Source organism: Artibeus jamaicensis, unplaced genomic scaffold (genome assembly GCF_021234435.1).
Source record: "Artibeus jamaicensis isolate MK-2021 breed Jamaican fruit bat unplaced genomic scaffold, CSHL_Jam_final scaffold_1283, whole genome shotgun sequence".
In the NCBI taxonomy this organism is placed as follows: Eukaryota; Metazoa; Chordata; class Mammalia; order Chiroptera; family Phyllostomidae; genus Artibeus; species Artibeus jamaicensis.
In genome coordinates, this window is record NW_026522028.1 from 6,599,595 (window position 1) to 6,623,375 (window position 23,781).

General features: G+C 43.4%; 2 protein-coding genes across 2 annotated transcripts; both read right to left on the minus strand.

Moving 5' to 3' along the window:
* Window positions 1-11,937: 11,937 nt before the first annotated feature.
* LOC119050933 (melanoma-associated antigen B3) lies at window positions 11,938-12,849 on the minus strand. The gene has a single exon (XM_037147458.2). It carries the CDS (start codon window positions 12,847-12,849, stop codon window positions 11,938-11,940), a length of 912 nt encoding a protein of 303 aa, XP_037003353.2.
* A 10,008-nt stretch (window positions 12,850-22,857) lies between these two features.
* On the minus strand, window positions 22,858-23,781 carry LOC128625960 (melanoma-associated antigen B4-like). Its single transcript, XM_053655841.1, has one exon. It carries the CDS (start codon window positions 23,779-23,781, stop codon window positions 22,858-22,860), a length of 924 nt encoding a protein of 307 aa, XP_053511816.1.

The window sequence follows — 23,781 nt, forward strand, 5'->3', positions numbered from 1 at the left end:
GGGCCCAGCTCAAACTGCCAGCTCTGCTCGGGCCTCCTTTCCTGAGTCTGTGTGGTGGCGGGTGCAGCCCTCACCTCCCTGAGGTACCACTAGAACGGATGATACTTTCCTTTCTTATCTGCCTACTCTGCCCGGCGCCTCCTACAGCAGATGTCTTGGATGCTGCTCTGTGCGACCCCCATTTTGTGCACTGAGGTCGGCTCTTACACACTCAGGCCCTCATCTTGAAAGCAGTTTGGATCTACAAGTCGTCCGTCTGGTGGATCCGGTTAGTCCCAGAAGGCAAGGATCTCCTTCTCACTTACACATTCGAGGCTGAACTCAAACCGACGGCTCTCCTGTGGCCTCTCAGAACCCGAAGGCATAGCAGAAATGGGAGGTTGGCTCACCTTAGCTCTGGGAGAGCTGTGGTTTCTGCAGGTCCCACTTAGTGTCCTCCCCTTGACCCGACACCTGTGGGAATCTGCCCTCACCCAGGAAGCCGTTGGCTGTGTGTGCTTGAAAAGGTTCTCGCCCCCAGATGGAAGGGGGTGGGTCCTAAGTGGCGGGGATGTGCGGGGTGCCTGAGAACTGAGAGCCGTGAGGGTCTTTGCCTGAGCCCATTGCTTAGGACTGAGTGGGTCCTAGGCCCTCGCTCATGGTCTGTACTTTTGTGTTTTGGTGTCTTGCCGTGTTCCTCTAGTGAGCCAGGTGGTGCCGGCCACAAGTGAAATGCTTACTTTCCTGAGTTCTAGTGTGGCAATTGGGGCAGACACCTTCTGATGTATGTCCTGGGCCTTACAGTTCTGACCACAGGGTTGGAAGCCAGCAAGGAACTGCCTTTGTCGGGGTGTTCCATTCGTTTAGGAGTGAATATCGTCTCCTTGCCTTGGTTTTGTGCAAGGCTCCTTTCTGAAGTGCTGGGGTCCGATCCTATTAGGGAAGTCCTTTCCCTCCCTGAGACCACTCCCATGGATGTCGTGTATTCATCAGTGTTAGTGGTTCCTCTGCTCCATGGGTAACAAAATTTCTGGTCTCCGTGTGCACCTCTAGTTTTGGGCACATCTTGCTCATACACTTAGGATACTCACATAGATGGATTCTTCTTAGAGTCCCCATCATCCTTTCTTCAAGACAATAACTGCCAACATTATAAGGAAGCCCTCACACTCTGGAGACTGTCCAGACTCAAATCAGCCTGTCGTCTCTGCCAGGGGCTTCCCAGAGATGACAGCACCCATTTTGTGGGACCTCCTTTTCATGCTCTGGGTGCTACCCTTAGTCCACTTTGGGATCCTTACTTTCACAGATTAACAGTCCTGTAACTTTAGCCTTCATTTCCTGACTCTGCTCATATTACATTAATATCGCACTTTCAGGAGAATTTCAAGTTGTAAATTAGGTTGGTCCTCATATGATCATCGACCTTTGAGTCCTTCAAGCAGAGATAACACTAGAGTCTTAGTGTTTTGGCTGGTTCCTACCAGACTTCCTTACTTATGATGATCTTCACCATATCTGCCATAGCCTCAGACTCCTTGTACGTAACTGAGATACCCTCCTTAAGTTATTGTTTGATCCTTATATTATTTCCTCATTTTTCAGTCATAGAAGTCCTCAACTTGGCCCCTGTGTCTACTTTAAATGCCTCCTGGGAAATGACACCTCCCTGCAAACACATGAACTGTTTCCCTATTGGAAATCTGCAAAAAATGGGCCACCATACCATGAATGATATAAATTGGAACAGTGCAGCACAAATAGGAGCTCCAGACATGTGCTGCATTGTCAGAGATATGACAAGTGATATGTCTCCTAGCCAGCCATACTTAGTGAACATAGGGGGATAGAACCAGATGTCTGTGAGTCCTGATTGACTTTTTTATTGTATGTTTTATTTATTTATTTATTTATTTATTTATTTATTTATTTACTTACTTACTTATAGAGAGAGGGGAAATGAGGGAGAGAAATATTGATGTGTGAGAGAAATAGCTAGAGGTTGCCTTTTATATGCTCCCAACTGGGGACCTGGCCTTTAATCCAGTCATGTGCCTTGACCAGGAGTCAAACCGGTGACCTCTTGGTTCGCAAGAAAATTCTTAACCCACTGAACTACACCAGTAGTGTCCTGGTTGATATTTTAAGGTTATCTTACATTGCATATGTAGATGATCATATTGTCATTAAGACAGATTTATTTTTCTCCTTTATTCATATCTTTTATGTATTTGGGTATTCTTATTGCGTTGGTCTTGGAATCTAATCCAGTGTTTTGTTCACAAGCTTCTCCCCTTTATCTCTTGAGATACACTTGGTAGTAGTAGACATAAGTGAACTGATTCATGGTCAGCTGGAGGGGGTGCTCTAATGTAAGCTCTGGACAAGTCCAGTGCACGGGGTCTACTTTCAGTCCTGTCACTTATTAGCTCTTTAACCTCAGGTACATTAGCAACTTTGTGAGCCTTGGGTTATGCATTTGTGAGGGAGTTTGTTAAGTCCTGTTTTTCAGAGCATGTGGATTATGGTTAATATATGTTAACATGTGACTAGGTATCTGGAATGCACTGAGATTTTGCACGATGTCTGTTATGTCCATGATTAGGATTATTTCTACCCAAGAAACACCACTCATCTTAAAGGTTAAAAAAATCCAGTAGATGTCAGATACTATGTGACACTTCAGTGCATGGAACACCAAATCAGTCCAAAATGTTGTTTACAAAGAAACTCTGAGTAAATTTTTTCTCATTAAATCCTATTTTGAGTGTGAGGGTGTTTTTCCATTTGAATATAACCCAAATCTGCTAGAAATTGGTTCAATGCCTAAGTCTTTCTTCCCACAAAGTTCTGTTTCATACAAATCTCCCCTCCCTGCATTAATTTCACCATCATGTAAAATCTACACTTCTCTTAGAGTTTGACAAATGATAGCAAAAAGAGCAACACAATAAAAATTTGAGTGCCATATTAATGGAATGGGCTCTGATTTCCCAACCTACAGCAAATAGTGTCAACCCAATGGTTGCTGAGCTTCCAAAGATAGATTACCACCCATACTTTGCAGACACTGTCTGGAGATGAAGTGCATACAGCACTTAGTCTGTGCACTATTGTCACATGCACTTGGACAGGAGCACTGGATGCATCCCATCCCTACCCCAGGTGGAGATTCTCTCTGGTTCAGTTATCATCCCAAAGTAAATGGTTAAGAAAAGTTTTCCATTCCAGGAGTAAGTGTCAAACTTCTGATGCCCACTATCTGAGGGTCTGGCACCTGCTCACCATTAGCTCAGCCTCATCTAGCCCACCATGCTGTGAAACTGCAAAACTATCTCTCACCACACAACTTTCAGTTTCCCATTCTCTAACTTCATTGCTGCACAGCTTCTACACTAGACTACTCTTTGAAACCTCCTTACATACTTGTGACCCCTTGATTTTCCTGGTCTCTTCAATGTAATGGAGTATCTCACCACATTTTTTATATCAAAGCTGTTCTTAGAATCTAAAATCCTATTGGCAGCACAGGTAGGCTCTATCTCCCTTAGCATTCCAAGTAGTATCCAGGAGCCTTATAAACAGCAGTTGCTAAATTAATGTTGGAACATGTAAATGGTGAGTGTACAAGAAGTCAAACTTGTGATTGAAATTTCCCTGCATTCTTGAATAGCTGTGACAACCCAGTTCCGTATACTGTGATTTTACAAAGAAACTGAATGGAATGAAGCAAACCAAGATTTGACTACATTCTCCTTTTTTTCATATCTCATGATCACACAGACTTTACTTTGAGGTGATTTCATTTTCACAAAAATCTATACTCTAATGTTATTCTGTCTTGTTCTGAATAACAAGAAATTATCTAAGGTTTTTCAACTTTTTACAGAATACCAGAACTCCTATTTTTCAACCTGATAATCTCAAATAAAGATGTGATCCATGTCACTCATAAGCTTAGGTTTTGGAGCCAAGTAATCCTCTAATTGAAAGGAACATTACTTCATATAGAAGAAAAGAAAATACAAAAGTTCAATTTCCCCATATTGTACTGGAACACATGTTAGACGCTGCAATCCCAGAAGCCCGACCTTGCCTCCTCACTTTAGAAGACTGACTGCTTTCTTTAACCACAAAGTGAATATTGTACCTTAGACTTCACTAAGGATGGGAGCAGTTTCAGGACATGCTTTGGACAGAAAATTGGCCCTGGCAACAGTAGGGGAACACTGGCTGCAGCTCTGATTCAAGCTCTGTGTTTCTTGTCTCTCAAAACTTCCTCATAATGAAATGAGAAGGCACTCATCATACTGTCATGGACGTTAGCCAAAAACTCACACATTTATGTGCATATAAGAAAGCACCCTGTAAATCAAACCCTTGTCCGCAGTATCATTGGCAATTATGTTTTCCCATACAGTCAATCCCCATTTCATTTTGCTGGTGTTTTTTTAGCTGTGCAGATGCTTTTTATTTTGATGAGATCCATTTGCTTATTCTTTCCTTTATGTCCCTTGCTTTAGGGGACATATTGGTGAAAATATTATTGCATAAAATACCTGAAATTTTTCTGCTTATGTTTTCCTCTAGGACTTTATGGTGTTGTGAGTTATATTTAAGTCCTTTATCCATGTTGAGTTTATTTTTGTGTTTGGTATATGTTGGTGGTCGAGTTTCATTGTTTTGTATGTAGCTGTCCAGATCTCCCAGCACCATTTATTGAAGAGGATATGTTTATTTCATTTTATGCTTCTGTCCCCTTCATTGAATATTAATTGACCACAGAGACTTGGGTCTATTTCTGGGCTCTCTATCCTGTTCCATTAATCTATGTGTCTGTTCTTATGCCAGTACCAGGCTGTTTTGATTATCATGGCCTTGTAATATAGTTTGATGTCAGGTATGGTGATCCCACTTACTTTGTTGTTCTTTCTCAAAATTGCTGCAGTTATTTGGGATCACTTATAGTTTCATACAAATTTTTGAAGTGTTTGTTCTAAATCTGTGAAACATGTCATTGGTATTTTAATAGGTATTGCATTGAATCTCTAAATTACTTTGGGTAGTATGGACTTTTAAATGATGTTAATTATTCCATCCATGAACACGGTATATGCTTCCATTCACTTGTGCCTTCCTTAATTTCTTTATTCTGTGTTGTGTAGTCTTCTGAAAACAGGTATTTTACCTTCTTGGTTAGGTTTGTAGTTTTTTCATATATTGTCAAATCTGGAAATTTGCATATTGAAGATTTTTGTATTAATGTTCTTAAAGTAATATAGGAATGAAGTAATATGTTTAAGTAATATGATAAAAATTAAGTAATTTTGAGCTATCTTTACCTTGTTTAAATAATATTTTGGTATTTGTTTCTTAAAGAAATTTTGGAAGTTTTGTTTCAGCTGTAGAATAATCAATGGAATGCTTATGTTTCTAGAAGAAAGAGAATAATGTAACCAATGCTTCTCTCATTCATTTCTCAGCAACAGCAAAATCAACACTTTGTCAGTCTTGTCTCAATTATATTCACCCTCAGCCCCCAGGTAAGTATGAGGCAAAGACCTATAACAATATTTATCATATTATGTACTTTCAGAGGGTAAAAATATTAATTACAAAGATATCCACAATACCAGAAGGACACTGGCAATCAGAATTCAAAGATGGCCTACCACATTCCTGATTTCTGGTATACATACATCTTCTTGTAGTTAATTAATGAAACTCAGATCAGGATGCTTCTCTGAAGGATTTAGCAAATGTAACTGAGGTCCCAAATCTGATATTCTTAAAATGGAGATATTATCCTCCCTGGAACAGATCTAATGAGATAAGTACTTTAATGAAAAGTTTCCCCATCTTTTCCTGGCAAAAGAGATCCAGAGGGTGAGAAGAAGGTTTTCCTTGCTGGCTTTGAAGATGAAAGGAGCTGCATGGCATAGCAAAGACCTAAAAGTGACCTGAGAATGACCCCTAGCTGACAGCTAGCAAGCAAATGGGTATCTCAGTCCTTCAATTTCAGACAAGTGAAGTTTTCCCCATATAAGTAGGGTATTGGAAGGAGTTCCTGAGCTCCATTTAAGAACATAGTAACCTGATACATTGATTGCAGCACTGGAGATTTCTGAACTACTGATCGCAGCTACTGTGTGCACACAATTCTGACCAATGTAACTATGAGATACTAAATGTCTGTGGTTTGAAGTTTTTAGTTTTTGGTAATTTGTTATAAAGTAAATTAATATATGCAATGGAAAGTTTTTATCTAGATTTTTTTATTCTTGTAATTAGATCTTTAAAGATTTCTCTTGACTATGTGTGCACATGTAATAGTGTATTAATAACTCTTACTGTTCATCTGATATATTACATCCCCAGGTCCTTTCATTGTAGAACCGAAAGTTTGAACATTTGGGACACCTTAGCCCATTTCACCCACCTTCCACCCCTGCCTCTGGCAACCACTAATCTTTTCTTTGTATATATGAGTTCATTTGTGCATCTGAGTGTGCATTAAGATTCCACATTTAGGTGACACTATACACTTTTTGTGTTTCTCTCTGTGTGGGAAAGATTCCGTTGAAAGAACACCACTTCAGAAGTACTACTGAAGATAAATCAATAGCACTGGCTGGTGTGGCTCAGTAGATTGAGTGCAGGCCATCAAACCAAACAGTTGCTGGTTCAATTCCCAGTCAGGGCACATGCCTGGGTTACAGGCAACATTCCCAGAAGGGGTGTGTGAAAAATAAAACAAAATAAAATAAACCACAAAAAATAAATCAGTAATGTATTCATGCTCTTCAGGAATACTGGCCAACAGGCCTTTCCAAGTACAATGTAAAGACTCTGTCCCAGACCTCATTGAAGGAAAGAATAGCAGCTGCACATGGCCCTGGACATTTTCTGGATTTGAAAGAAGTGCCTGCACTAGGTGTAGCTTGGGTTCAGGCTCTCTAATCCTCATGTTTCAAAACTTTTCATAAGGGCTCGGGAAGGCAGCAGGGATGGTATCATTGACCTTGGATGCACACTGCAGAATTCATCTTGGTGGTTTCCGCATGGAGTCTTGGACCCTACAGGAACTCATTGCATGGAAATCATTTGGGGGCACCTCCTGCTTCTGTAGCTTTTTTTTCCTGCACAAAATCTTGAACTACAAGCTTCAAATAATCTCCAAACAAAAGTGCCAACTCCCACTATACATGCCTTAAAGTTCAGGAATTCCTATTCTCTTTTTCAGTGGCATAGCCATTGTTGAAGGTGATCATACTCAGATAGTCATTGGAAGCCCATTCTTGCAAAGTCCCTGCCATCACTCAAACACACATAGTTGGTGGTGTGCAATTTGGAGACAAGGTTATAGGAGTGACAATTGGGATTGACTTTGTTCAGTTCTAGATCAAACACCAGCTTCACGAGCTTAGTGGCTCTCCTAAAGGGCTTGAGGAAGTGTTCCCTTTACCTTTGGTTCACTGTCTTCTGCACCCATATATTCATAACAGGCTCCTTCAATTGATATTTCTGCATCAGGAATTGCATCAACACCTACACCTTCTTGAAAAGAAAATCTTTCAGTTCACTCTCCGTGGATCAACCTGTATTCTCAGAGAAACTTGCACTTTCTCACATTGGCTTCTAAAACCTTCCTCAGACTTGTGCATGAAATTACTGTAGAAGTAATGATGGTGGAATGGGATCTATGAGTCTCTGGGGAATGCTAACAATGGGTAAATCTAAGGGAGCACCCCCAAAGAAGGAGATGATAAGAAGAGGACTCTTCCTGGCTACGGTGGCCAGAGAACCTTTGAGAGCCTGGGTCTTATTCTGGGCCTGGTGTGATTTGTCAAGTGGATGATTCACCCAGAGGTGGGAGAGTGTGGTGGAGTGAGGGCCTTAAGCCAGAGCTCTACCTTGGCTTTAACCAAGACTGCCACAGCGGGTTTTCTTGACAGCACTGCTCTTGACCCCACAAGACTCTCCAATGTAATGATTTTGTGTACAACATATATACAGCTTTGTGTATGTCAGTCATAACTCACTAAAATGTGTTCTTTTAAAATAAAACAAATAAACCTATTCTTACTATACTGTCTAGCAATATTGTATCGTGGTACTTGCTCAAATGAGTTGAAAACATATATCTGCAAAAATCATCTGCACAAGATAATACTAAATGTAAATTGTACCCCCCAAATTAAAAATAAATGAAACTTTAAAACCCTGCATACACGTTTATAGTAGCTGTATTCATAATTGCCAAATCTTAAAATCAACCAAGATGTCTTTCAGGAGCTTATGGATTCCTAAACTGTGGTACCTCTGGAGAAAAGATATGAGGTTTCAAGCTATACAAGGACATACAGGAAGCTTAAATATAAATTACTACATGAAACAGGCCAATCTTAAAAGGCTACATTCTGTGTAGTTCCTACTATATGATATTCTGGAAAAGCAAGCCCTATAGGGAAAGTGAAAAGGCCAGCAGTTGCCGGGGCTTAGGAGGTAAGGAGGGATGAACAGGTGGTGCACAGAGCATTTTTAAGGCAGTGAAACTACAGTGCATGAAACTATAATGTGGCTACAAGCCATCATACATTTGTTAAACTCCCAAAAGGTACAATACCGAGAATGAAGTGTCTCAGTCCTCTGATCACACTGCAACTCCTTCATTACCCCTGAGAAGGATCTGAGACCCTCTCTGCCTGACACTTATTCCTGGATCTCTCATGCCAATGGAACGGAAGGATTTTGGTGATGCCTCCATTGATAAGAGTTTGGTGGTCTCTGAAATCTTCATGGTACTCACCTTCCTCCTGGCACACCTTGGAAATCCTACCTCTACTCACCAGCATCGATGAACCTCAAAACAAGGTCTTTACCTTCTTGACCTCTGAAAGGGAAGTCAGGTTTGGTCATGTGTTGTCAAGGCTGTTTCAGCACTCTGAGGGCTGAATGACAAATCAGGTGTCTATGGGCCTCACTGTTCTGTGTGGGTGCTCCCCTCATTGTTCACTCAGAGATTTCATTCCTCCACTAATTCTTCATTCAGGGAATTCATTCCTCACTTTCATGTGTCGGAGACTAGGACCCTTCCCTCTAGTGGTCTCAGGCTATCTTCCTAAAGTTGTCTCACAAGTCCCTGAGAGCCTTGAAGAATAAGTGAGGGATGCACAAGCCGACAATTGCCTGGCAGGTTACTCTTCCCAGTCCAGTAAGGGAATCTTTCTTATGACTACCATTTCTTGATTAAAACTTTTCTGATAAAGACCACATCTCTATAACCTCCTGGTGAGTTTTCCAGTTGCACACTTCTCAGAGAATGGCTCCCTGCCTCAGGAATAACGTGAGATAGGTGTGCTGTAACACCAGGCACAGACCCCAGGACAGATGTCATGTTAATGAAAAAAGAATGCTTTGACATATTTATTCCTTTTCCAGCTAGACTCGGGCATCGTGTCACTTATGTTTGAGTATATTTAAATTTCTATCCAGAACACACTGTCCAAAATGGTTTTATGAACCCCTGATGTTTTGAGGTGCACTCATCTTGCATATGTAATTGATCATCTTGTCAGCAAATATTCTGCCTCTCCTTTATTCGCATGTGTCAGTTATTTCAAAGATTCTTATTACTCTGGTATGTCTTTCAATCTACAGTCTTGGGCACAGACTCCTTTTTTAAATCACTTAAGATCCATTTGTGAGAAGTGAGAAGGTGAATGAAGGGACTCAAAGGTGACCTCAGCTTGAGAGGGGAGGAAAACTGTGCGCTTCAGACTAATTCGGGCCAGGAGTCTAGTTCCTACTCTTTCTCTTAACAGTCATATGCAATCAGGCACATTAGCAAATGCTATGAACCTCAGTCTCCTCTTCAGTGCAACGGGTTTGATAAGCTCCATCTTGGGGGCCCGTAGAAGGTATATAATGCACATAAAGTGCCCAGCCTGTATTGACTGTAAGGGATGCCAGTTCCTGCCATGATGATTTTGTCCCCTGGGATTCAAGCCACTACACTGAGATCGAGTTTTTAATCCAGGAGAGGTCAGAGAGTATCAGTGCTCTAGGCCAAAGCAAACCCTATCAGGCAAAGTGCTGCTTAGCAAGGAGAACTCAGCCACATTCTCCCCTCCTCCCTTAGAGTATGTCTTTCAATGTCCATTCATGTGAGGTAGACTTCCTCAATAGCTGTACCAGAAAACTCTCAAAATGTGTTTCAAGGATCAAAGTCTTGCCCCCTTCTCTGCCTCCCTTCTTTCTAGGCCACTCCTAGTTTCAATTGTTTAACCACCAGGAACAATGTAACCTTGCCTAGAGTTGGCCACATGACACACAAGGAAACCTAATGCAAATGTTTTTTCAAAGGGACACTCAGACTCCTCTATCTCAAAGCAGAGTGTCAGTCCAGTGAATTCTGGGCATTCCTTCCTAAAAGGAGCATCACACTTATTTCTTAAGGATTCCCTGGAGACCACGTGACTAACATACGTGACTTATACACTGTGTTCACCTGCACAGGGCCTGTCCCATCCCTGCCCCAGGTAATCTCTGTGCCATTTACTTGGAATTTCAAAGTAACTGTTAAGTGCAGTTTCCCATTCCAGACTTTGTCTTCAACTATGTGGCCTGCCGTCTATCTGAGGGTCTGTCTTCTGCTCACAATTTCCACAGCATCATCTCACCCACCATACAGCTAAATGAAATTCCCTCCCATTGAGGGACTTTCCTTTTCCCGAGATCCAATACTGTCTTGCCTCAGGGCATTTGCACTTCACTGATCTCTAGAAACCCCCTTCTCTGTTCCCACCCTGTCATTTCATTTGTTTTGTGGCTCTTACATTGTGTATTACCATTTACCCAATATGGTAGTTGGTGCTTGGCACTATAATGTTTAGGGGCTGTGGCTAGGTCTTCTTTTCTACTCTCCCAGCATTAACATGGAGCCTTAATATGCAATTACAGTTTTCAGACCAAATGAGCCTGTGGGCATGGAGGCTAATTTATAACAGTTTAATTCTACACCTTTTTACTTTACAAAATAATTTTTAATTGTTACTGTATTACTGTTGTGCCATTTTTTTTTACCACTTTGCCCTCCTTCTCCTATCCCAGTCCCCCCGTTCTGCTCCCACAGTCAATCCCTACACTGTTGTTCATGTCTGTGGGTCATTCATACATGTTATTTGTCTACTCCCTTCCCCTTCTTTCCACCATTATTACACTCTCCTGTTTCTCTGGTCACTTGCAGTCTGTTCCATGTTTCTATGCCTGTGGTTCCATTTTGTTCATTAGTTTATTTTGTTCATTAGATCCCTCTTATACATAAGATGTTATCATATTTGTCTTTCACTGACTGGCTTATTTCACTACATTCTATGATAAGTCAAGTACATGCTGTTTTTTTAACTCTATGAAAAACAGACTAAAAGGATTGAGAATGCAATATTGACAATATTAGTTTTTGTCTATTGTGTGATTACATATTTTACTGCTTTATATCTTTACATTTTCAAGGAAAAGCATGTTACCTAGCACCAGATCACTTGACAAGATGGAAGTTTTCCCAACTAGTTTTAAAAAACAACAAACCTCTCACTCTTAAACCTAATAAACAACAAGTGTGTCCAATATAATTAACTTAGATTGCAGTGACAAACAAACCTTTATTTAGGAGTAAATCCACTAAAAACAGGACAAAGTAAAAATACAGATGAATCTTCAAATCACCTACATGAATAGGAACACTAAGGTATTTTACCTTGTGTTTCCTGTCACACCCAGCTTTCCACTGCTTGGAACACTGACTGCTCTCTTCAACTACAGAATGCAGAATCAACCTCAAGTTCACCAGCTGTGGGAGCAGCTGCTTGATGTGGCCCAATCGATCACTGCCATGACATTGGTGCCAGCCCTTCATGGCATTGTGGCTTGGGCTTTTCCTCATCTCAGAAAGCCTCTTCACACCCATACAAAAAAGGCACTGGGGATCGTGTGATTAATCTTGGCCCCAAACTCCAGCACTCTCATTTTGCTGGTCTCGGCATGGGCTCTTGGAGCCCACAGGAACTCGTAACGTGGAGGATCACTGTTGGGCACCCGGCGGTACTCCAGGTACTTGAGCTTCATAGAATCTTGGGTGATGACTTTCTTTGGCTCCTTAAATGGAAAATGCCTCTTTCCAGCATATAGTGTCATGTTGTTCAGGAATTCACAGATCTTCCGCTCAGTGCTGCAATTGCTGTTCTTGAAGATCATGCTCAGGATATTCATCAGGAGACCATACTTGGGGAATCCCCTTCTGCCACCACTCACCCTCACATTGTTGGGGAGATCCATTTTGCTGACCAGGGTAGAGGAATGCTGCATGGCATCAACTTCCTTTAAGCCAGCACCAAATACCACCTCCTTACTGGAATACACTCTTCTGAGGATCTCATGGAAGAGATTTTTGTACTTTTTACTGACAATTTTCAGCATATCTGCTTTCCTAATAGGCTGTTTCATTTTGTACATCTGCATCAGGAACTGCACCACCGTACAGGTCATTTCAGTCCAACGGTCTCTCTGAGACTGTGTCATGGAAGGTGGGGCCTTGGAGGAACTTGGCTTGTCCTCCATTTTGTGGTTGGCTCCTTCAGATAATCCTACATTTGAAACACCTGCAGACTTCGTGATGATGGACAGGGCTCTCTGAAGCCACCTGATAGGGCTCTGTGACCTAGCACCAGGCTTCCTCTGAGTGGCAGCTTCTGGAGGAGGGGATGAGGAGGCCAGTGCTTCCTCCTTGGCATTCCCCAGACGTTTGGTTGCACTTTGGGCCTGGTGGTGTTCTGCAGAGATACGGAGCTTCCTTTTATGACCCCGAGGCATGATGACTGTCAAGGACAGTAGTCAAAAGAACAGGTGGGACAGCAGACAACCTGGGCATGAGAGGAGAGAAGATGAGAGGGTTGAGTAACTTCATCAGGGTTATGTTACCTTGACCTTTAAGAAGGCCACTTCTGTATCTTTCCTAGAGGGAAGTGTTCTAGACACCTACAGAGCTTCTGCTCTGACCAACCTGTCCCCTGAGAACCTCCTGGAAACCATTAAAGTTAACCTCAGCCTCCAGCCAAGCAGTCCTGCCCACTGCTTAGGAGGCCTGACAGCAGAAGCAGGCAAGTCTAGTCTCTGTGGAGCCCTGTCTGCTACAGAGTGTGGGGGTCTTCTCCATTCCCATTTCAGACCACCATATCCACTTTTAGCATGGCCTGCACCTCTCCTCTGGGCTTCTCTACATTTATACCTAAAACCCAGGTCCTCATCTTCTTGGCATTGTAATAGGATCCAAATGAGCACCCCAACCCACCATCTTTGCCAGGGGACATCCACAGCTGACAGCTCCATGGGACTCATTGTGTTGAGCATGGTGGCGCCCTAAGTCCTCATTCAGGGTTCTCACCTTTACTCTAGGTAAGGTCTTGGACATCTGCCTCTGCTAATCTGATGTCCCTCTGCTTAGAAAGGCTCTTACCAACACAATACCATAAAAATAAGAGGGTTATATACAGACACCCCAGCCCACAGTTCCAGGGCTAGGATGGTAAGTCCCCATAATTTCTGGCTGTAAACCAGTGGGGGTTCAGTCAGCAGAAGAAACTGTGGGAATCTCAGACGACTCCTCTTGGAATGTCCTCACACGTGGACTCACTAAGATCACTCCCTCTGGGCTTCAGCACCAGGGCAGCACCTGGAAGGGAACCAATGGCATAGGGGGAGCAACTGAAGTGTCTGGCATCAGAGTGACAGCTGGGTGACAGCTTCGTCCTGGGCAGAACTGCAGATAGCAGCCATTATTCCATTTCTTAGCACTCCCACACAAAGCCACAGCACTGTGGCACCATATCTGAGATGAGACTCCATCAACCTGGCTGACAACGGTTAGTTCTGCTCTACTGATTATCTAAGGCTCTGTCCCATTCAAGTTTATGGCCCACCCTAGCTGGTAACAGTGGTTTTCCATATGACTGCCTGGTATAGGCTCTTGCTACAGACCCTCCTAAATCTGCTCAAACAAGCCGACAGCTGAGCCATGCCCCTCTCCCTCTCTCTGAGTAGGCCCAGGCCGGGCACTAGCACAAGCCATTTGCAGATCACTTCACAGCTTATGCCAAGTAACCCCAGACAGAACACTCATGGTGGCTGACCTTGGCCCACACCAAACAGGAAACCTCAGAGCCTGTGGATCCAGTGGACAGCTACAAACCACGTGAGAGCACCACTAACCAGTCCCTTGGTGGGAGATGGTTATTGACCCGTCGTCAGTACCAGCCCTACCAAACTGTATGGACTGGGTAAGTAACTTCCATTAGCCTGCTGAAGCAATCAAGACCCAACTACAAGAGGAGGGCGTGCTCGACTCACAAGGAGGGCACAGCTGGGAGGACTCAGCTTGCGGGACAAAGGTGCTCTGCAACTAGATGGTACAGGAAACTTACTATATTAGGCAACACTACCAAGACACAGAAGAAGTAAAGCACCGCTGACTATTATTAGAAATGGAATGAGGATGACGAAAAAGGGACCAAAGAAATATGGCCTAAATGAAAAAAGAGAACAAAATGACAGAAACTTAAAGCTAAAAAGAATAAAGAAGAGAAATCTTAAGCACTTAGCCCCTCTTCTCGAAAGCAGGTCAGACCTACCACATCAGTGCACACTAACGGAGCACGGATGACCCTCTTATTAACACATTTGAGGCCGCATTCAGCCCGATGGCTCTCATCAGAAGGCAAGCCTGGGTCGGGGTGGGCTCACCTACCCTCTTGGAGAGCTGTGGTTTCCGAAGGTCGCCCTGTAGGTCCTCAGGTTGACTCCAGGCGCATCCTGAGAATCCGCCCTGAACCGGAAAGCAGCGGCCTGGGCGCACCGGGAAAGACCCTGGCTCTAAGGCGGAAGTGGGTGGGTCCTAACTGGCAGGGCTGTCTGGGGTGCCTGAGAACTGAGAGCCCCGCGGCAGGTGGGCTGGGGAACCGGGGGACCCCACTGCTTAGGAGTGGGAGGGCCCCAGGTCCTCACTCAGGGTCCCTACTTTTGTGTCTTCAGAGCCTCGGCTTGACCCTCTAGTGACATGGGTGGTCCCGGCTGCACACCATCTGCTCTGTCCTGAGTTCCAGGTGGCAGTTCAGTGGACAGCTGCCTATGTTTGGCCTGGGCCTGGCAGGCCACACACTAGGGTAGGGCTTCAACAAGATACTGGGGTCGTGGGGGTGATCTTCTCCTTTAGCACTGAGGGTCCTTGCCTCATCTCGGGGCAAGATTCCTGTCTTTGCAATTATGGGTTTCAGTTCTATAGGGCAAGGCCCTTCCGTCCCAGAGATCACCCCCGAAGAAAGCGTGGACTCTCAGTGGTCGTTTTTCTGGCTTCCCCAAGGTCATGGAAAGTCCTGGTTTCTATGTGATCCCCCGTTTTTTTTTTTTTTTTACGCTGCCCCTCATAATACTCAGGATACTCATATAGACAGATTCCTGTTAGAGATCCTGTCATTACCTCTTCCAGCCGAAAATGGTCTGCATTACACCAAGATTTGACCTCCCTGAGACTGTCCAGAGTCAAGTCAGCCTGACGTCTCTGCCACGTCTTTCGGGTGTGACAGCACCAATTTTGTGGGACCTCCTTTTCATGCTCTGGGTGCTACCCTTAGTCCATCCACTTCGGGATCCTTACTTTGACAGGTGAACAGTCCTGTAACTTTAGCCTTTGATTTCTTGACTCTGCTCATGTTACATTAATATCGCACTTTTCTGGGAATTCCAAGTTGGAAATGAAGGTCATCCTCATGCGATCTTTGTCCTTCAAGGCTACCAAGGAGATCCAATAAGGGTGTGAGTCTAGGACTTCAGGTTCTGGCTTAGTCCCTTACTCCTCCCTAGGCAGGTTCCTCAGCATATGTTCCAGAGCCTTGGACTCCTTGTATGGAACTGAGATACCCTCCTTAATATTTTCTTTGATCCACTTAATTTGGCCTGATTGTTTCCTCACCTTTCAGCCATGGGAATCCTGAACTTGGCACCTGTCTCTTGAATAGTGGCGTCTTGGGTGGTGACACCTCCCTGCTAGTACTTGAGCATTTGCCTTATTGCAAACCTGCAGAAAATGGGTCCCCTCACCCAGCAATGTAGAGTTAGGAAACTGAAGTGCATATCAGAGCCCATGTGCTGTGCTGTCTGAGAAAAGAAAGCTGATACATTCTTTCTTTTCATGAGCCTGGCTTAGGGAGCATAGAAGGGTAGAGCTTGATGTGTGTGAGCCCTGACTGATGTTTTGACAGTATGTGATATTGCACATGTAGCTGATCATATTGTCACTAAGCATGATCTCTCCTTTATTCGTGTCTGCTATTTGTGTGTGTATTCTAACTGCTCTTGTTATGTAGTCCATCCAGTGTTTTGGTCACAAGGTCTTCCTTTCTACCACCTGAGGTGTCCTTTGGGGTAGTAGAGATGCAGACTAGGGGACCTAGTGCCAGTGCTGTCACCTAGTTGTTGATATGAGTTTCAGGTTCTGCATTTGTCGTGGGTTTTTTAAAGCCCTCTGTGGTAGGGTTCATGAGTGGGGTTCCATGTGTGTGAAAAAAATGTGTATAGTGCCTGGAATTCATTGGGATTTTGCACAATATTTGATATCTCTCATTACAATTATTTCGACATCAGGCAATAACACTCACCTTAAAGAAATACAAAAATATTCAGTAGATATCAGCAAATATGTATCGCTTTAGTACCTTTGATACCAAAATCTGTCCAGAGAGCTGTTGAGAAAAATCTGGGAATACATTCTCCCCTCTCCCGATTAAATCATATTTTGAGTGTAGGGGAGTTTTTTCAGCTGAATACTGTTCTAATGTTCGAAACTTTGTTTCCAGCACTCACTCTCTTCCCAGCTAGCTGACCTTCCTTCCAAACAATCCTGGCCTATTTTCATTAATTTCACTATCCCCTAAAATGTACTCTTGGGTTAGAGTTTCCCACATGGCAGGAACAACAACAGCAGCAACCTATCATGAATGCCATTTTAATAGAATGGGCTTTGACTCCCTAACACACCTCAAAGGGTGCCAACGCGATGGCTCCCAAGTTTCAGTCACAGATCATCTCCCTTACTTCACAGTTTTTCTCTGGCGTTGAAGTGCACAGTTGCCTGTGCACTGTGGGCACGTGCAGAGGGACAGGAGCACAGGATGCATCTTTCCCTGTGCCATGTGGAGATTCTCTGTGGTCTACTCATGATTGTGAAACAAACAAACAAACAAACTAACTAACTAACTAACTAACTAACTAACTAACTAACTAACAAATAAACATACAAGCACAACAGACCCAGAGACCTTGGGTTAAGGAACAAACTGTCAGTGGCCAGAGGGAAAGGAGGAAGGGAGACCAGGGGAGAGAAAGGGAAGCCTCTAGCCAAGGTACATCATACATGTTAAGGACCCAGGATAATGGGCAACACACTTGGGACTGACTGAGGAATAGGGGTGTGGGCAGGACAGAGGAGAGCAACAGGGGAAATACTGGGACAACTGTGATTCAACAGCAATAAGAAAAAGCCTTAAAATTAAAAAAAGAAAGGAAAAGATATTGGCTATTAAGGAAATTTCAAAAGAACTGGTCAGGCTAGTTTGCCATTGCAGGTGTAAGCCTTTCAACTCTGAGACACACCATCTGAGGGCCTGGTTGCTTCCCACCATCATCACAACCTCATCTAGCCCACCATGCTGTGACCTTCACATTACCCTCCACCATGTGAATTTCACTTTCTTAATATTGAACTCTGGTCCTGAGCAGCATCTCTCCTAGATCTGAAATCTGGAACCTCAGGCCCTGTTTCTGACCCCTTAATTTTACTGGCCCTCTCAATCTCATGGAGTATTTGTCTGCCTACTGTGTATGAAAACTGCTCTTAAACTTTAATAGCCTATGGATAGACATGGCAGGGTCCATTTCTCACAGCATCCCCAATATTATCCTGCCTTCCAAAGAACAGATGCTGAATTATATTTGGAATTGTAAAGAGCAAGTGTACAAGAAGTCAACCTTATTATGAGTTCATTTCTGCAACATCTTTCAGTTAGCTGAGCTAATCCAAATCCATATCTATACTCTGCACTTCTAATAGAATATAAAAGAGGAAAATAAAGGAAGCATTGAAAACCTTTTACATTTTTTCCACACTCATGGTAACACAGGCTTTACTGTGTGGTAAAACTCCTCCCTATTTTAAAAAGTCCGTATTTCAATATTATAGTATCATGGTCTAAATCACAGGAATGATGCAGTGATTTTCAATTTTTACACATTCCCAGAATTCATACCTTTCACCTTGCTGGTCTCCAATATATGTTTGAACCATGTCACTAATTTTCGGTTCTGGAGCTAAATAACTACTAAACAAAAGGGACAACATTGAGAATAGAAACAAAGAAAAGATCAATCTCCAATTCCCCCATAATGTAGAACAATAGAGTATGCCCTGTGTTTCCAGGAGCCCGATGGTGGGTTTCACTAGTTAGAAAACTGGCTGCTTTCTTTAACCACAAAGTGGAGACTCTGCCTCAGGCCTCACTAGGGATGGGAGGAGGTGCGAGACATGCCCTGCACAGTCAGCTGGCCATAGTTGCAGTAGAACAGTCTGGGCTGCAGCTCTGGCTCAGTGTGGATACACCACATCTTTTTCAATCAATCGATACATGAACATGTATATGTTTTTCTATGATTGAGTGTATGCCTTAAGGGTAATTTTCAAAAGTGGAATACTGTGCCACTGGTAATTGAATACTTAGTCTTGTTGAATGTGGCCAAGTTTAAGTGAATATTTTGGAAATGTTTGCAACAATGTTCTTAAGTAATGTGGGAAATAAGTAATATTCTTAGGCAATACCATCATAAACTAAGTGATTTTGAGCTACTTTTAATGAGTCTATATTATATTATACTTGTTTTATTAAATTTTTTGGACATTTAGGCCCTGTCTGGTGTGGCTCAGTGGATTGAGTGAGGGCCTGTGAATGGAACAGTCACAGGTTTGATTCCCAGTCTAGGGCACATGCCTGGGTTTGAAGGCCAGTCCCCAGCGGGGGGGAGGGGTGGTGCATGAGAGGCAACTACACATTGATGCCTCCCTATTCTGGCCGGCTCTTCCATTCTCTCTAAAAAAAATTACATTTTTTTTAAGTTTGATTTAATTTTCGTGCTCTGGATAATTTGTGTGACAAAATAGGACATCTGCAGTAGTGAGAGTGCAATGTAACCAGTGCTCTAGGTACTGATTTCCAGGTTCAGCAACATCAACACAGGGCCAGTCTTGTCTCGTCTATGTCACCCTCTCCCTCAAGCTGTTGTGAGTCAAACAAAATAGCAATGTTTATCCTTCTATGTACCTCTAAAGGATGAAGCTCGTAATTACAAACATAACCAAAATACCTCAAGAACACAGGCAGTCCCAATTCCAAGAAGACCCCCTGCATTCCTGAGTCCTGGTGCACAAACATCTTCTTCCAGTTAATGAATCAGACACTAATCTGGGTGCTGCTATGAGGGATTTGGCAGACAGAATGGAGGTCTGAAATCTGATATTCTTAAAATAGGGAGATTATCTGATAATTTTTTAAGATTTTTATTTATTTATCTTTAGAGAGAAAGGGAAAGAGAGAGGGAGAGAAACATCAATGTATGGTTGCCTTTCGTGCATCCCCTGCTGGGAAGTGGCCTGCAGGGAACCGGCCTGCAACCCTGGCATGTGCCCCGACTGGGAATCGAACCGCGATTGTCTGGTTCCCAGGCCTGAGCTCAATCCACTGAGCTACAGCAGCCAGGGCCTGATATTCTTAAAAAAGGGAGATTATCCTATTCTTAAAATAGGGAGCTAAGGAGGTGAACCTTAAATCGGATGGAGCTTTTCTCGGTGAGAGAAATTCAAAGGGTGAGAGGGAAGTTCCCCCGCCTACCTTTGAAGATGGAAGGTGCTGTATAGCATAGCAAAGCTCTAAGAGAGGCCTGAGAATGATCTGTAGCCCGTAGCATGCACACAAATGGGAACCTTAGTCCTTCACTTCCTGGTAACTGAATTCTGCTCCCACCAAAATGCATGGATTGGAAGGAGCTCCTGAGCTCCACCTGAGAAGAAAGCCTCCAGAAACAATGATTGCAGAGTTATAAGACTTCTGAACTAGGAATCCCAGGGACTCCACACCCAATTCCTGTCTTATGGAACTGTGAGGAACTAAATGTCTGTGGGTAGAATGTATGAAACACTGGCATTTTGTCGAAAGTAAAGTATTTTAACATAGGCACTGAAAAAATCACCTACACTTTTCTTTTTTCCCCTTTTAAAAAAGATTTTATTTATATACAAAGACTGGAAGGGAAGGAGAGAGAAAAAGAGAAACATCAATGTGTGGTTGCCTCTCCAGCACACCCAACTGGGATCCTGGCATGCAAACCAGGCCTGTGCCCTGGCTGGGAGTGAAACCCTCAATACGTTGTTTCATAGTCTGAAGCTCATTCCCCTGAACTACAGCAGTCACAGCTTTTTATTTCCTTGCATATAATTAGGTCATTTAGATATACTGTCTTGGCTATATTCACATCTAATACACTAGCGATAACTACTAGTAATCATCCTGTACATTGCATCCTCAGGAGCTATTAATTATATAATATAAAGTTTGCATCTTTGGCCACCATCACCAATTTCAACCACATTCCACCACCACCACCCAGTGGGAAAACATCAATATCTTCAATGTATGAGTTACTTTATCAGTGTGTGTTTCAAAGATTCCTCGCATAAGGGATACTACACAGTATTTGTTTCTGTCGTTTGAAAAGTTTTAATGAAGGAGCACCATTTGAAATTTACCCCTTCTTTCACCTAGCACGTGCTGTCCCCAATACCCGGGACTCATTCTCTTTTACCACTGATTGATGTATCTTTTTCCCTGAGTGGGTGAGTGTGTGTGTGTGGGAGTATCACCTTGCCTTCCCACATTCATTCATTAATGGTTACTGAGGTCGTTTCCATGTGGTGACTACTGTGCATACTGTGTTAGTGGACATGGGGGTACTTCTAACTCTTCACCTTAGGGATTCCGTTTACCTAAGTACTCCATGGTGGAATGGCCGCAGAACATAGTAGTTCAATTTTTAACTTTTTCAGGTATCTCTATACTATCTTCCTTAGTGGCTGCATCACTTTACTTTCCCCTAAACTCATTCATTTTTGAATAATCTCTGGATATCCATGTATGTAACTTTCAAAGCTAAGAAAAGAAACATTGAGTGGAGTAAGGCAAAGCCATAATGGAGCAACTTTTACATTTTCATACCACTCTAGGCTCTCATCAGAGCTATTGTGTTTGAGTTTTTTTCCACATTACCAAATACAGCCCAAATGGAATGCCATACTGTCTTCTTCCAGATCACAAAAGTGATTTAAGGATTTTCAAGGTGAACTGGGAAAACCAAAACTCTCGCTCCTCCACCTGACACACAACAGTAAGTCTGTGATCCCTGCCACATCTAGGCTTCCGTTCTGAACCTAAATAGGGTTTCTCTTAGCAGAACACCCCTTGACAATGACCTCAAAGTAGGAGTCAGCGAGGTATGCATGCACATTAGGCATGCTGGCCAACAGGCATTTCCAACCACAATGTGAAGACTCCACCTCAGACCTCACTCAGGATGAGAGAAGCAACTGGATATGGCCCTGGGTCACTCCTTGTCCTCCCAATGGGAATGGATTCTGCTTAGCCACAAAGGCTAGGTAATATGCTATCTCCGCTCCCCCTTTACTTTTCACGTGTTCCTTATGAAGTAGACAATCTCACCTTCTTCAGTAATGACAGCTTCTCCTACAATCAGACTGCATGGGCAGAGGAAGTGTCTCTTTTGCCTAAACATTCCCAGGGTTGGCACGAGGACTTCCAAAGAGCTGATGCTCCATTAATGCGTGTGTCAAATAAAAGCCATGAGCCAAGAGGTCTGATTCACTATCATTTATATTATCTAACATTTTTGAAAACATAAGCAAATCAGGTATATAGCTTTACAGGCTACAAAACAAAAGACTAAATACAGCAAGGAAAACAAGGAGTGACGAGTTTCATACATGTACCACATCTTCTATAGCCATTCATCTACAGGTGGGACATGTCCCTGTCTTGCCTTTAACAACCCAGCCAGGTACGGCACAGTTAATATAGTAAATAATACTGTAATAACAACATATGTTTCAGGTGGGTTGTAGACTCATGGGGGTGAACACCTTGTAAGTTATATAAATGTGTGTTCACTATGTTTGTACCCCTGAACCTAAAATAATGTTCTACATCTATTATAATCAAAAGTCAGGAAGTTGCCAACTTTTAGTTTATCTACCCTTTTATGTATCCATCTACTGTTGCCTCTTATGTTAGTGTAATCTCCCTTTACATCGCTAAAGATATTCCTACCCTAAAGCCATGTTACCTTCTTCTGGATCACAAAAGTGATCGAAGGAGTCCCAATTTGTATTTCAATAAGACCACGCTTACTGCTAACCTGGTCTATGGCAATACATGTGTCATCCCTGTCATTCTTAAACTTCCATTCTGAACCTAAGGAAACGTTCTGTTTAAAAGCACACCATGTGAAAACGCACAACACCCTCACAAAGGTTGCTAACAAGACTTTTTGCATACTAGGAAGCTGCTTAACAGGCCTCTCCAACCAAAGAGGGAACACTCCATCTCGACGTCACTCAGGCTGAGGGTAGTGGCTGGATGTGGCTCTGGGGTGACCACTGGCCTTGGAAGGACTGCTAGCCCTGGGTGCAGCTCGGGCTCTCTCTTCCCTCATCTTTCAAGCCTCTTCGTAATAGGCTGGGAAGGCAGTGGGGACGTTATCATTCATCTTGGCCACGAACTCCAGGATTTTCATCTTGCTGGTCTCAGCGTGGGCTCTTGGACCCCAGAGGAACTCGTAGCGTGGAGGATCGCTGTTGGCCACCTGCCGGTACACCAGGTATTCTTCCTGCACCAAATCTTGGGTGATAAGCTTCCTGGTATCTCCAAAAATGAAGTGAGACTTTCCATCATAGATGCCCATTATACTCTGGAATTTCCAGATCTCCTCCTCAGAGGTGCAGTTGCCATTCAGGAAGATCACACTCAGGAGAGGCATCAGAATCCCTTTTACAGGAAATCTCCAGGCTCTGCTCAGACTCTCATCGCTGGCGGCATCTTCATTCTGGACCAGGGTGTAGAAGTTACCATTGGGCTTGACTTCTTTCAATTCTAGACCATACACCAGATCCATGTGGTCTGAGGCCATCTTGAGAATCTCAGGAAAGTCCTTTCTGTACCATTTGTGGACTATCTTCAGCATGTCTGCCTTTCTAATGGGCTCCTTCATTTGATACTGAGTCAGAAGATAGTCTACCAAGTGACTTGCCTTCTGAGTGAGGATATCTAGGCCAAAGCTCTCAGGGGAAGGTGAGGCCTGGGAGGAACTTCTACTTTTCCAAACTCGGCCTTTGGCTTTTCCAGCAGATCTTTTGCCTGAAACACCTGCAGCAGCACTGGTGCTGGCTGTGTCACTCGAAGGTGTCTGGAGAGGACCAGCACCGGTGGCACTTGAGGGAGCGTCTGCCAGACCTGAAGAGGAGGAGCAGGCGGCCTCTGCATCTTCTGTAGCAGCCTCAGCGCTCTGAAGACTTTGTGTCTCAGCTCTGTTTTGGCGGCGTTTCTCACGAGCACGGAGCTTACTCTTGTGACCACGAGGCAT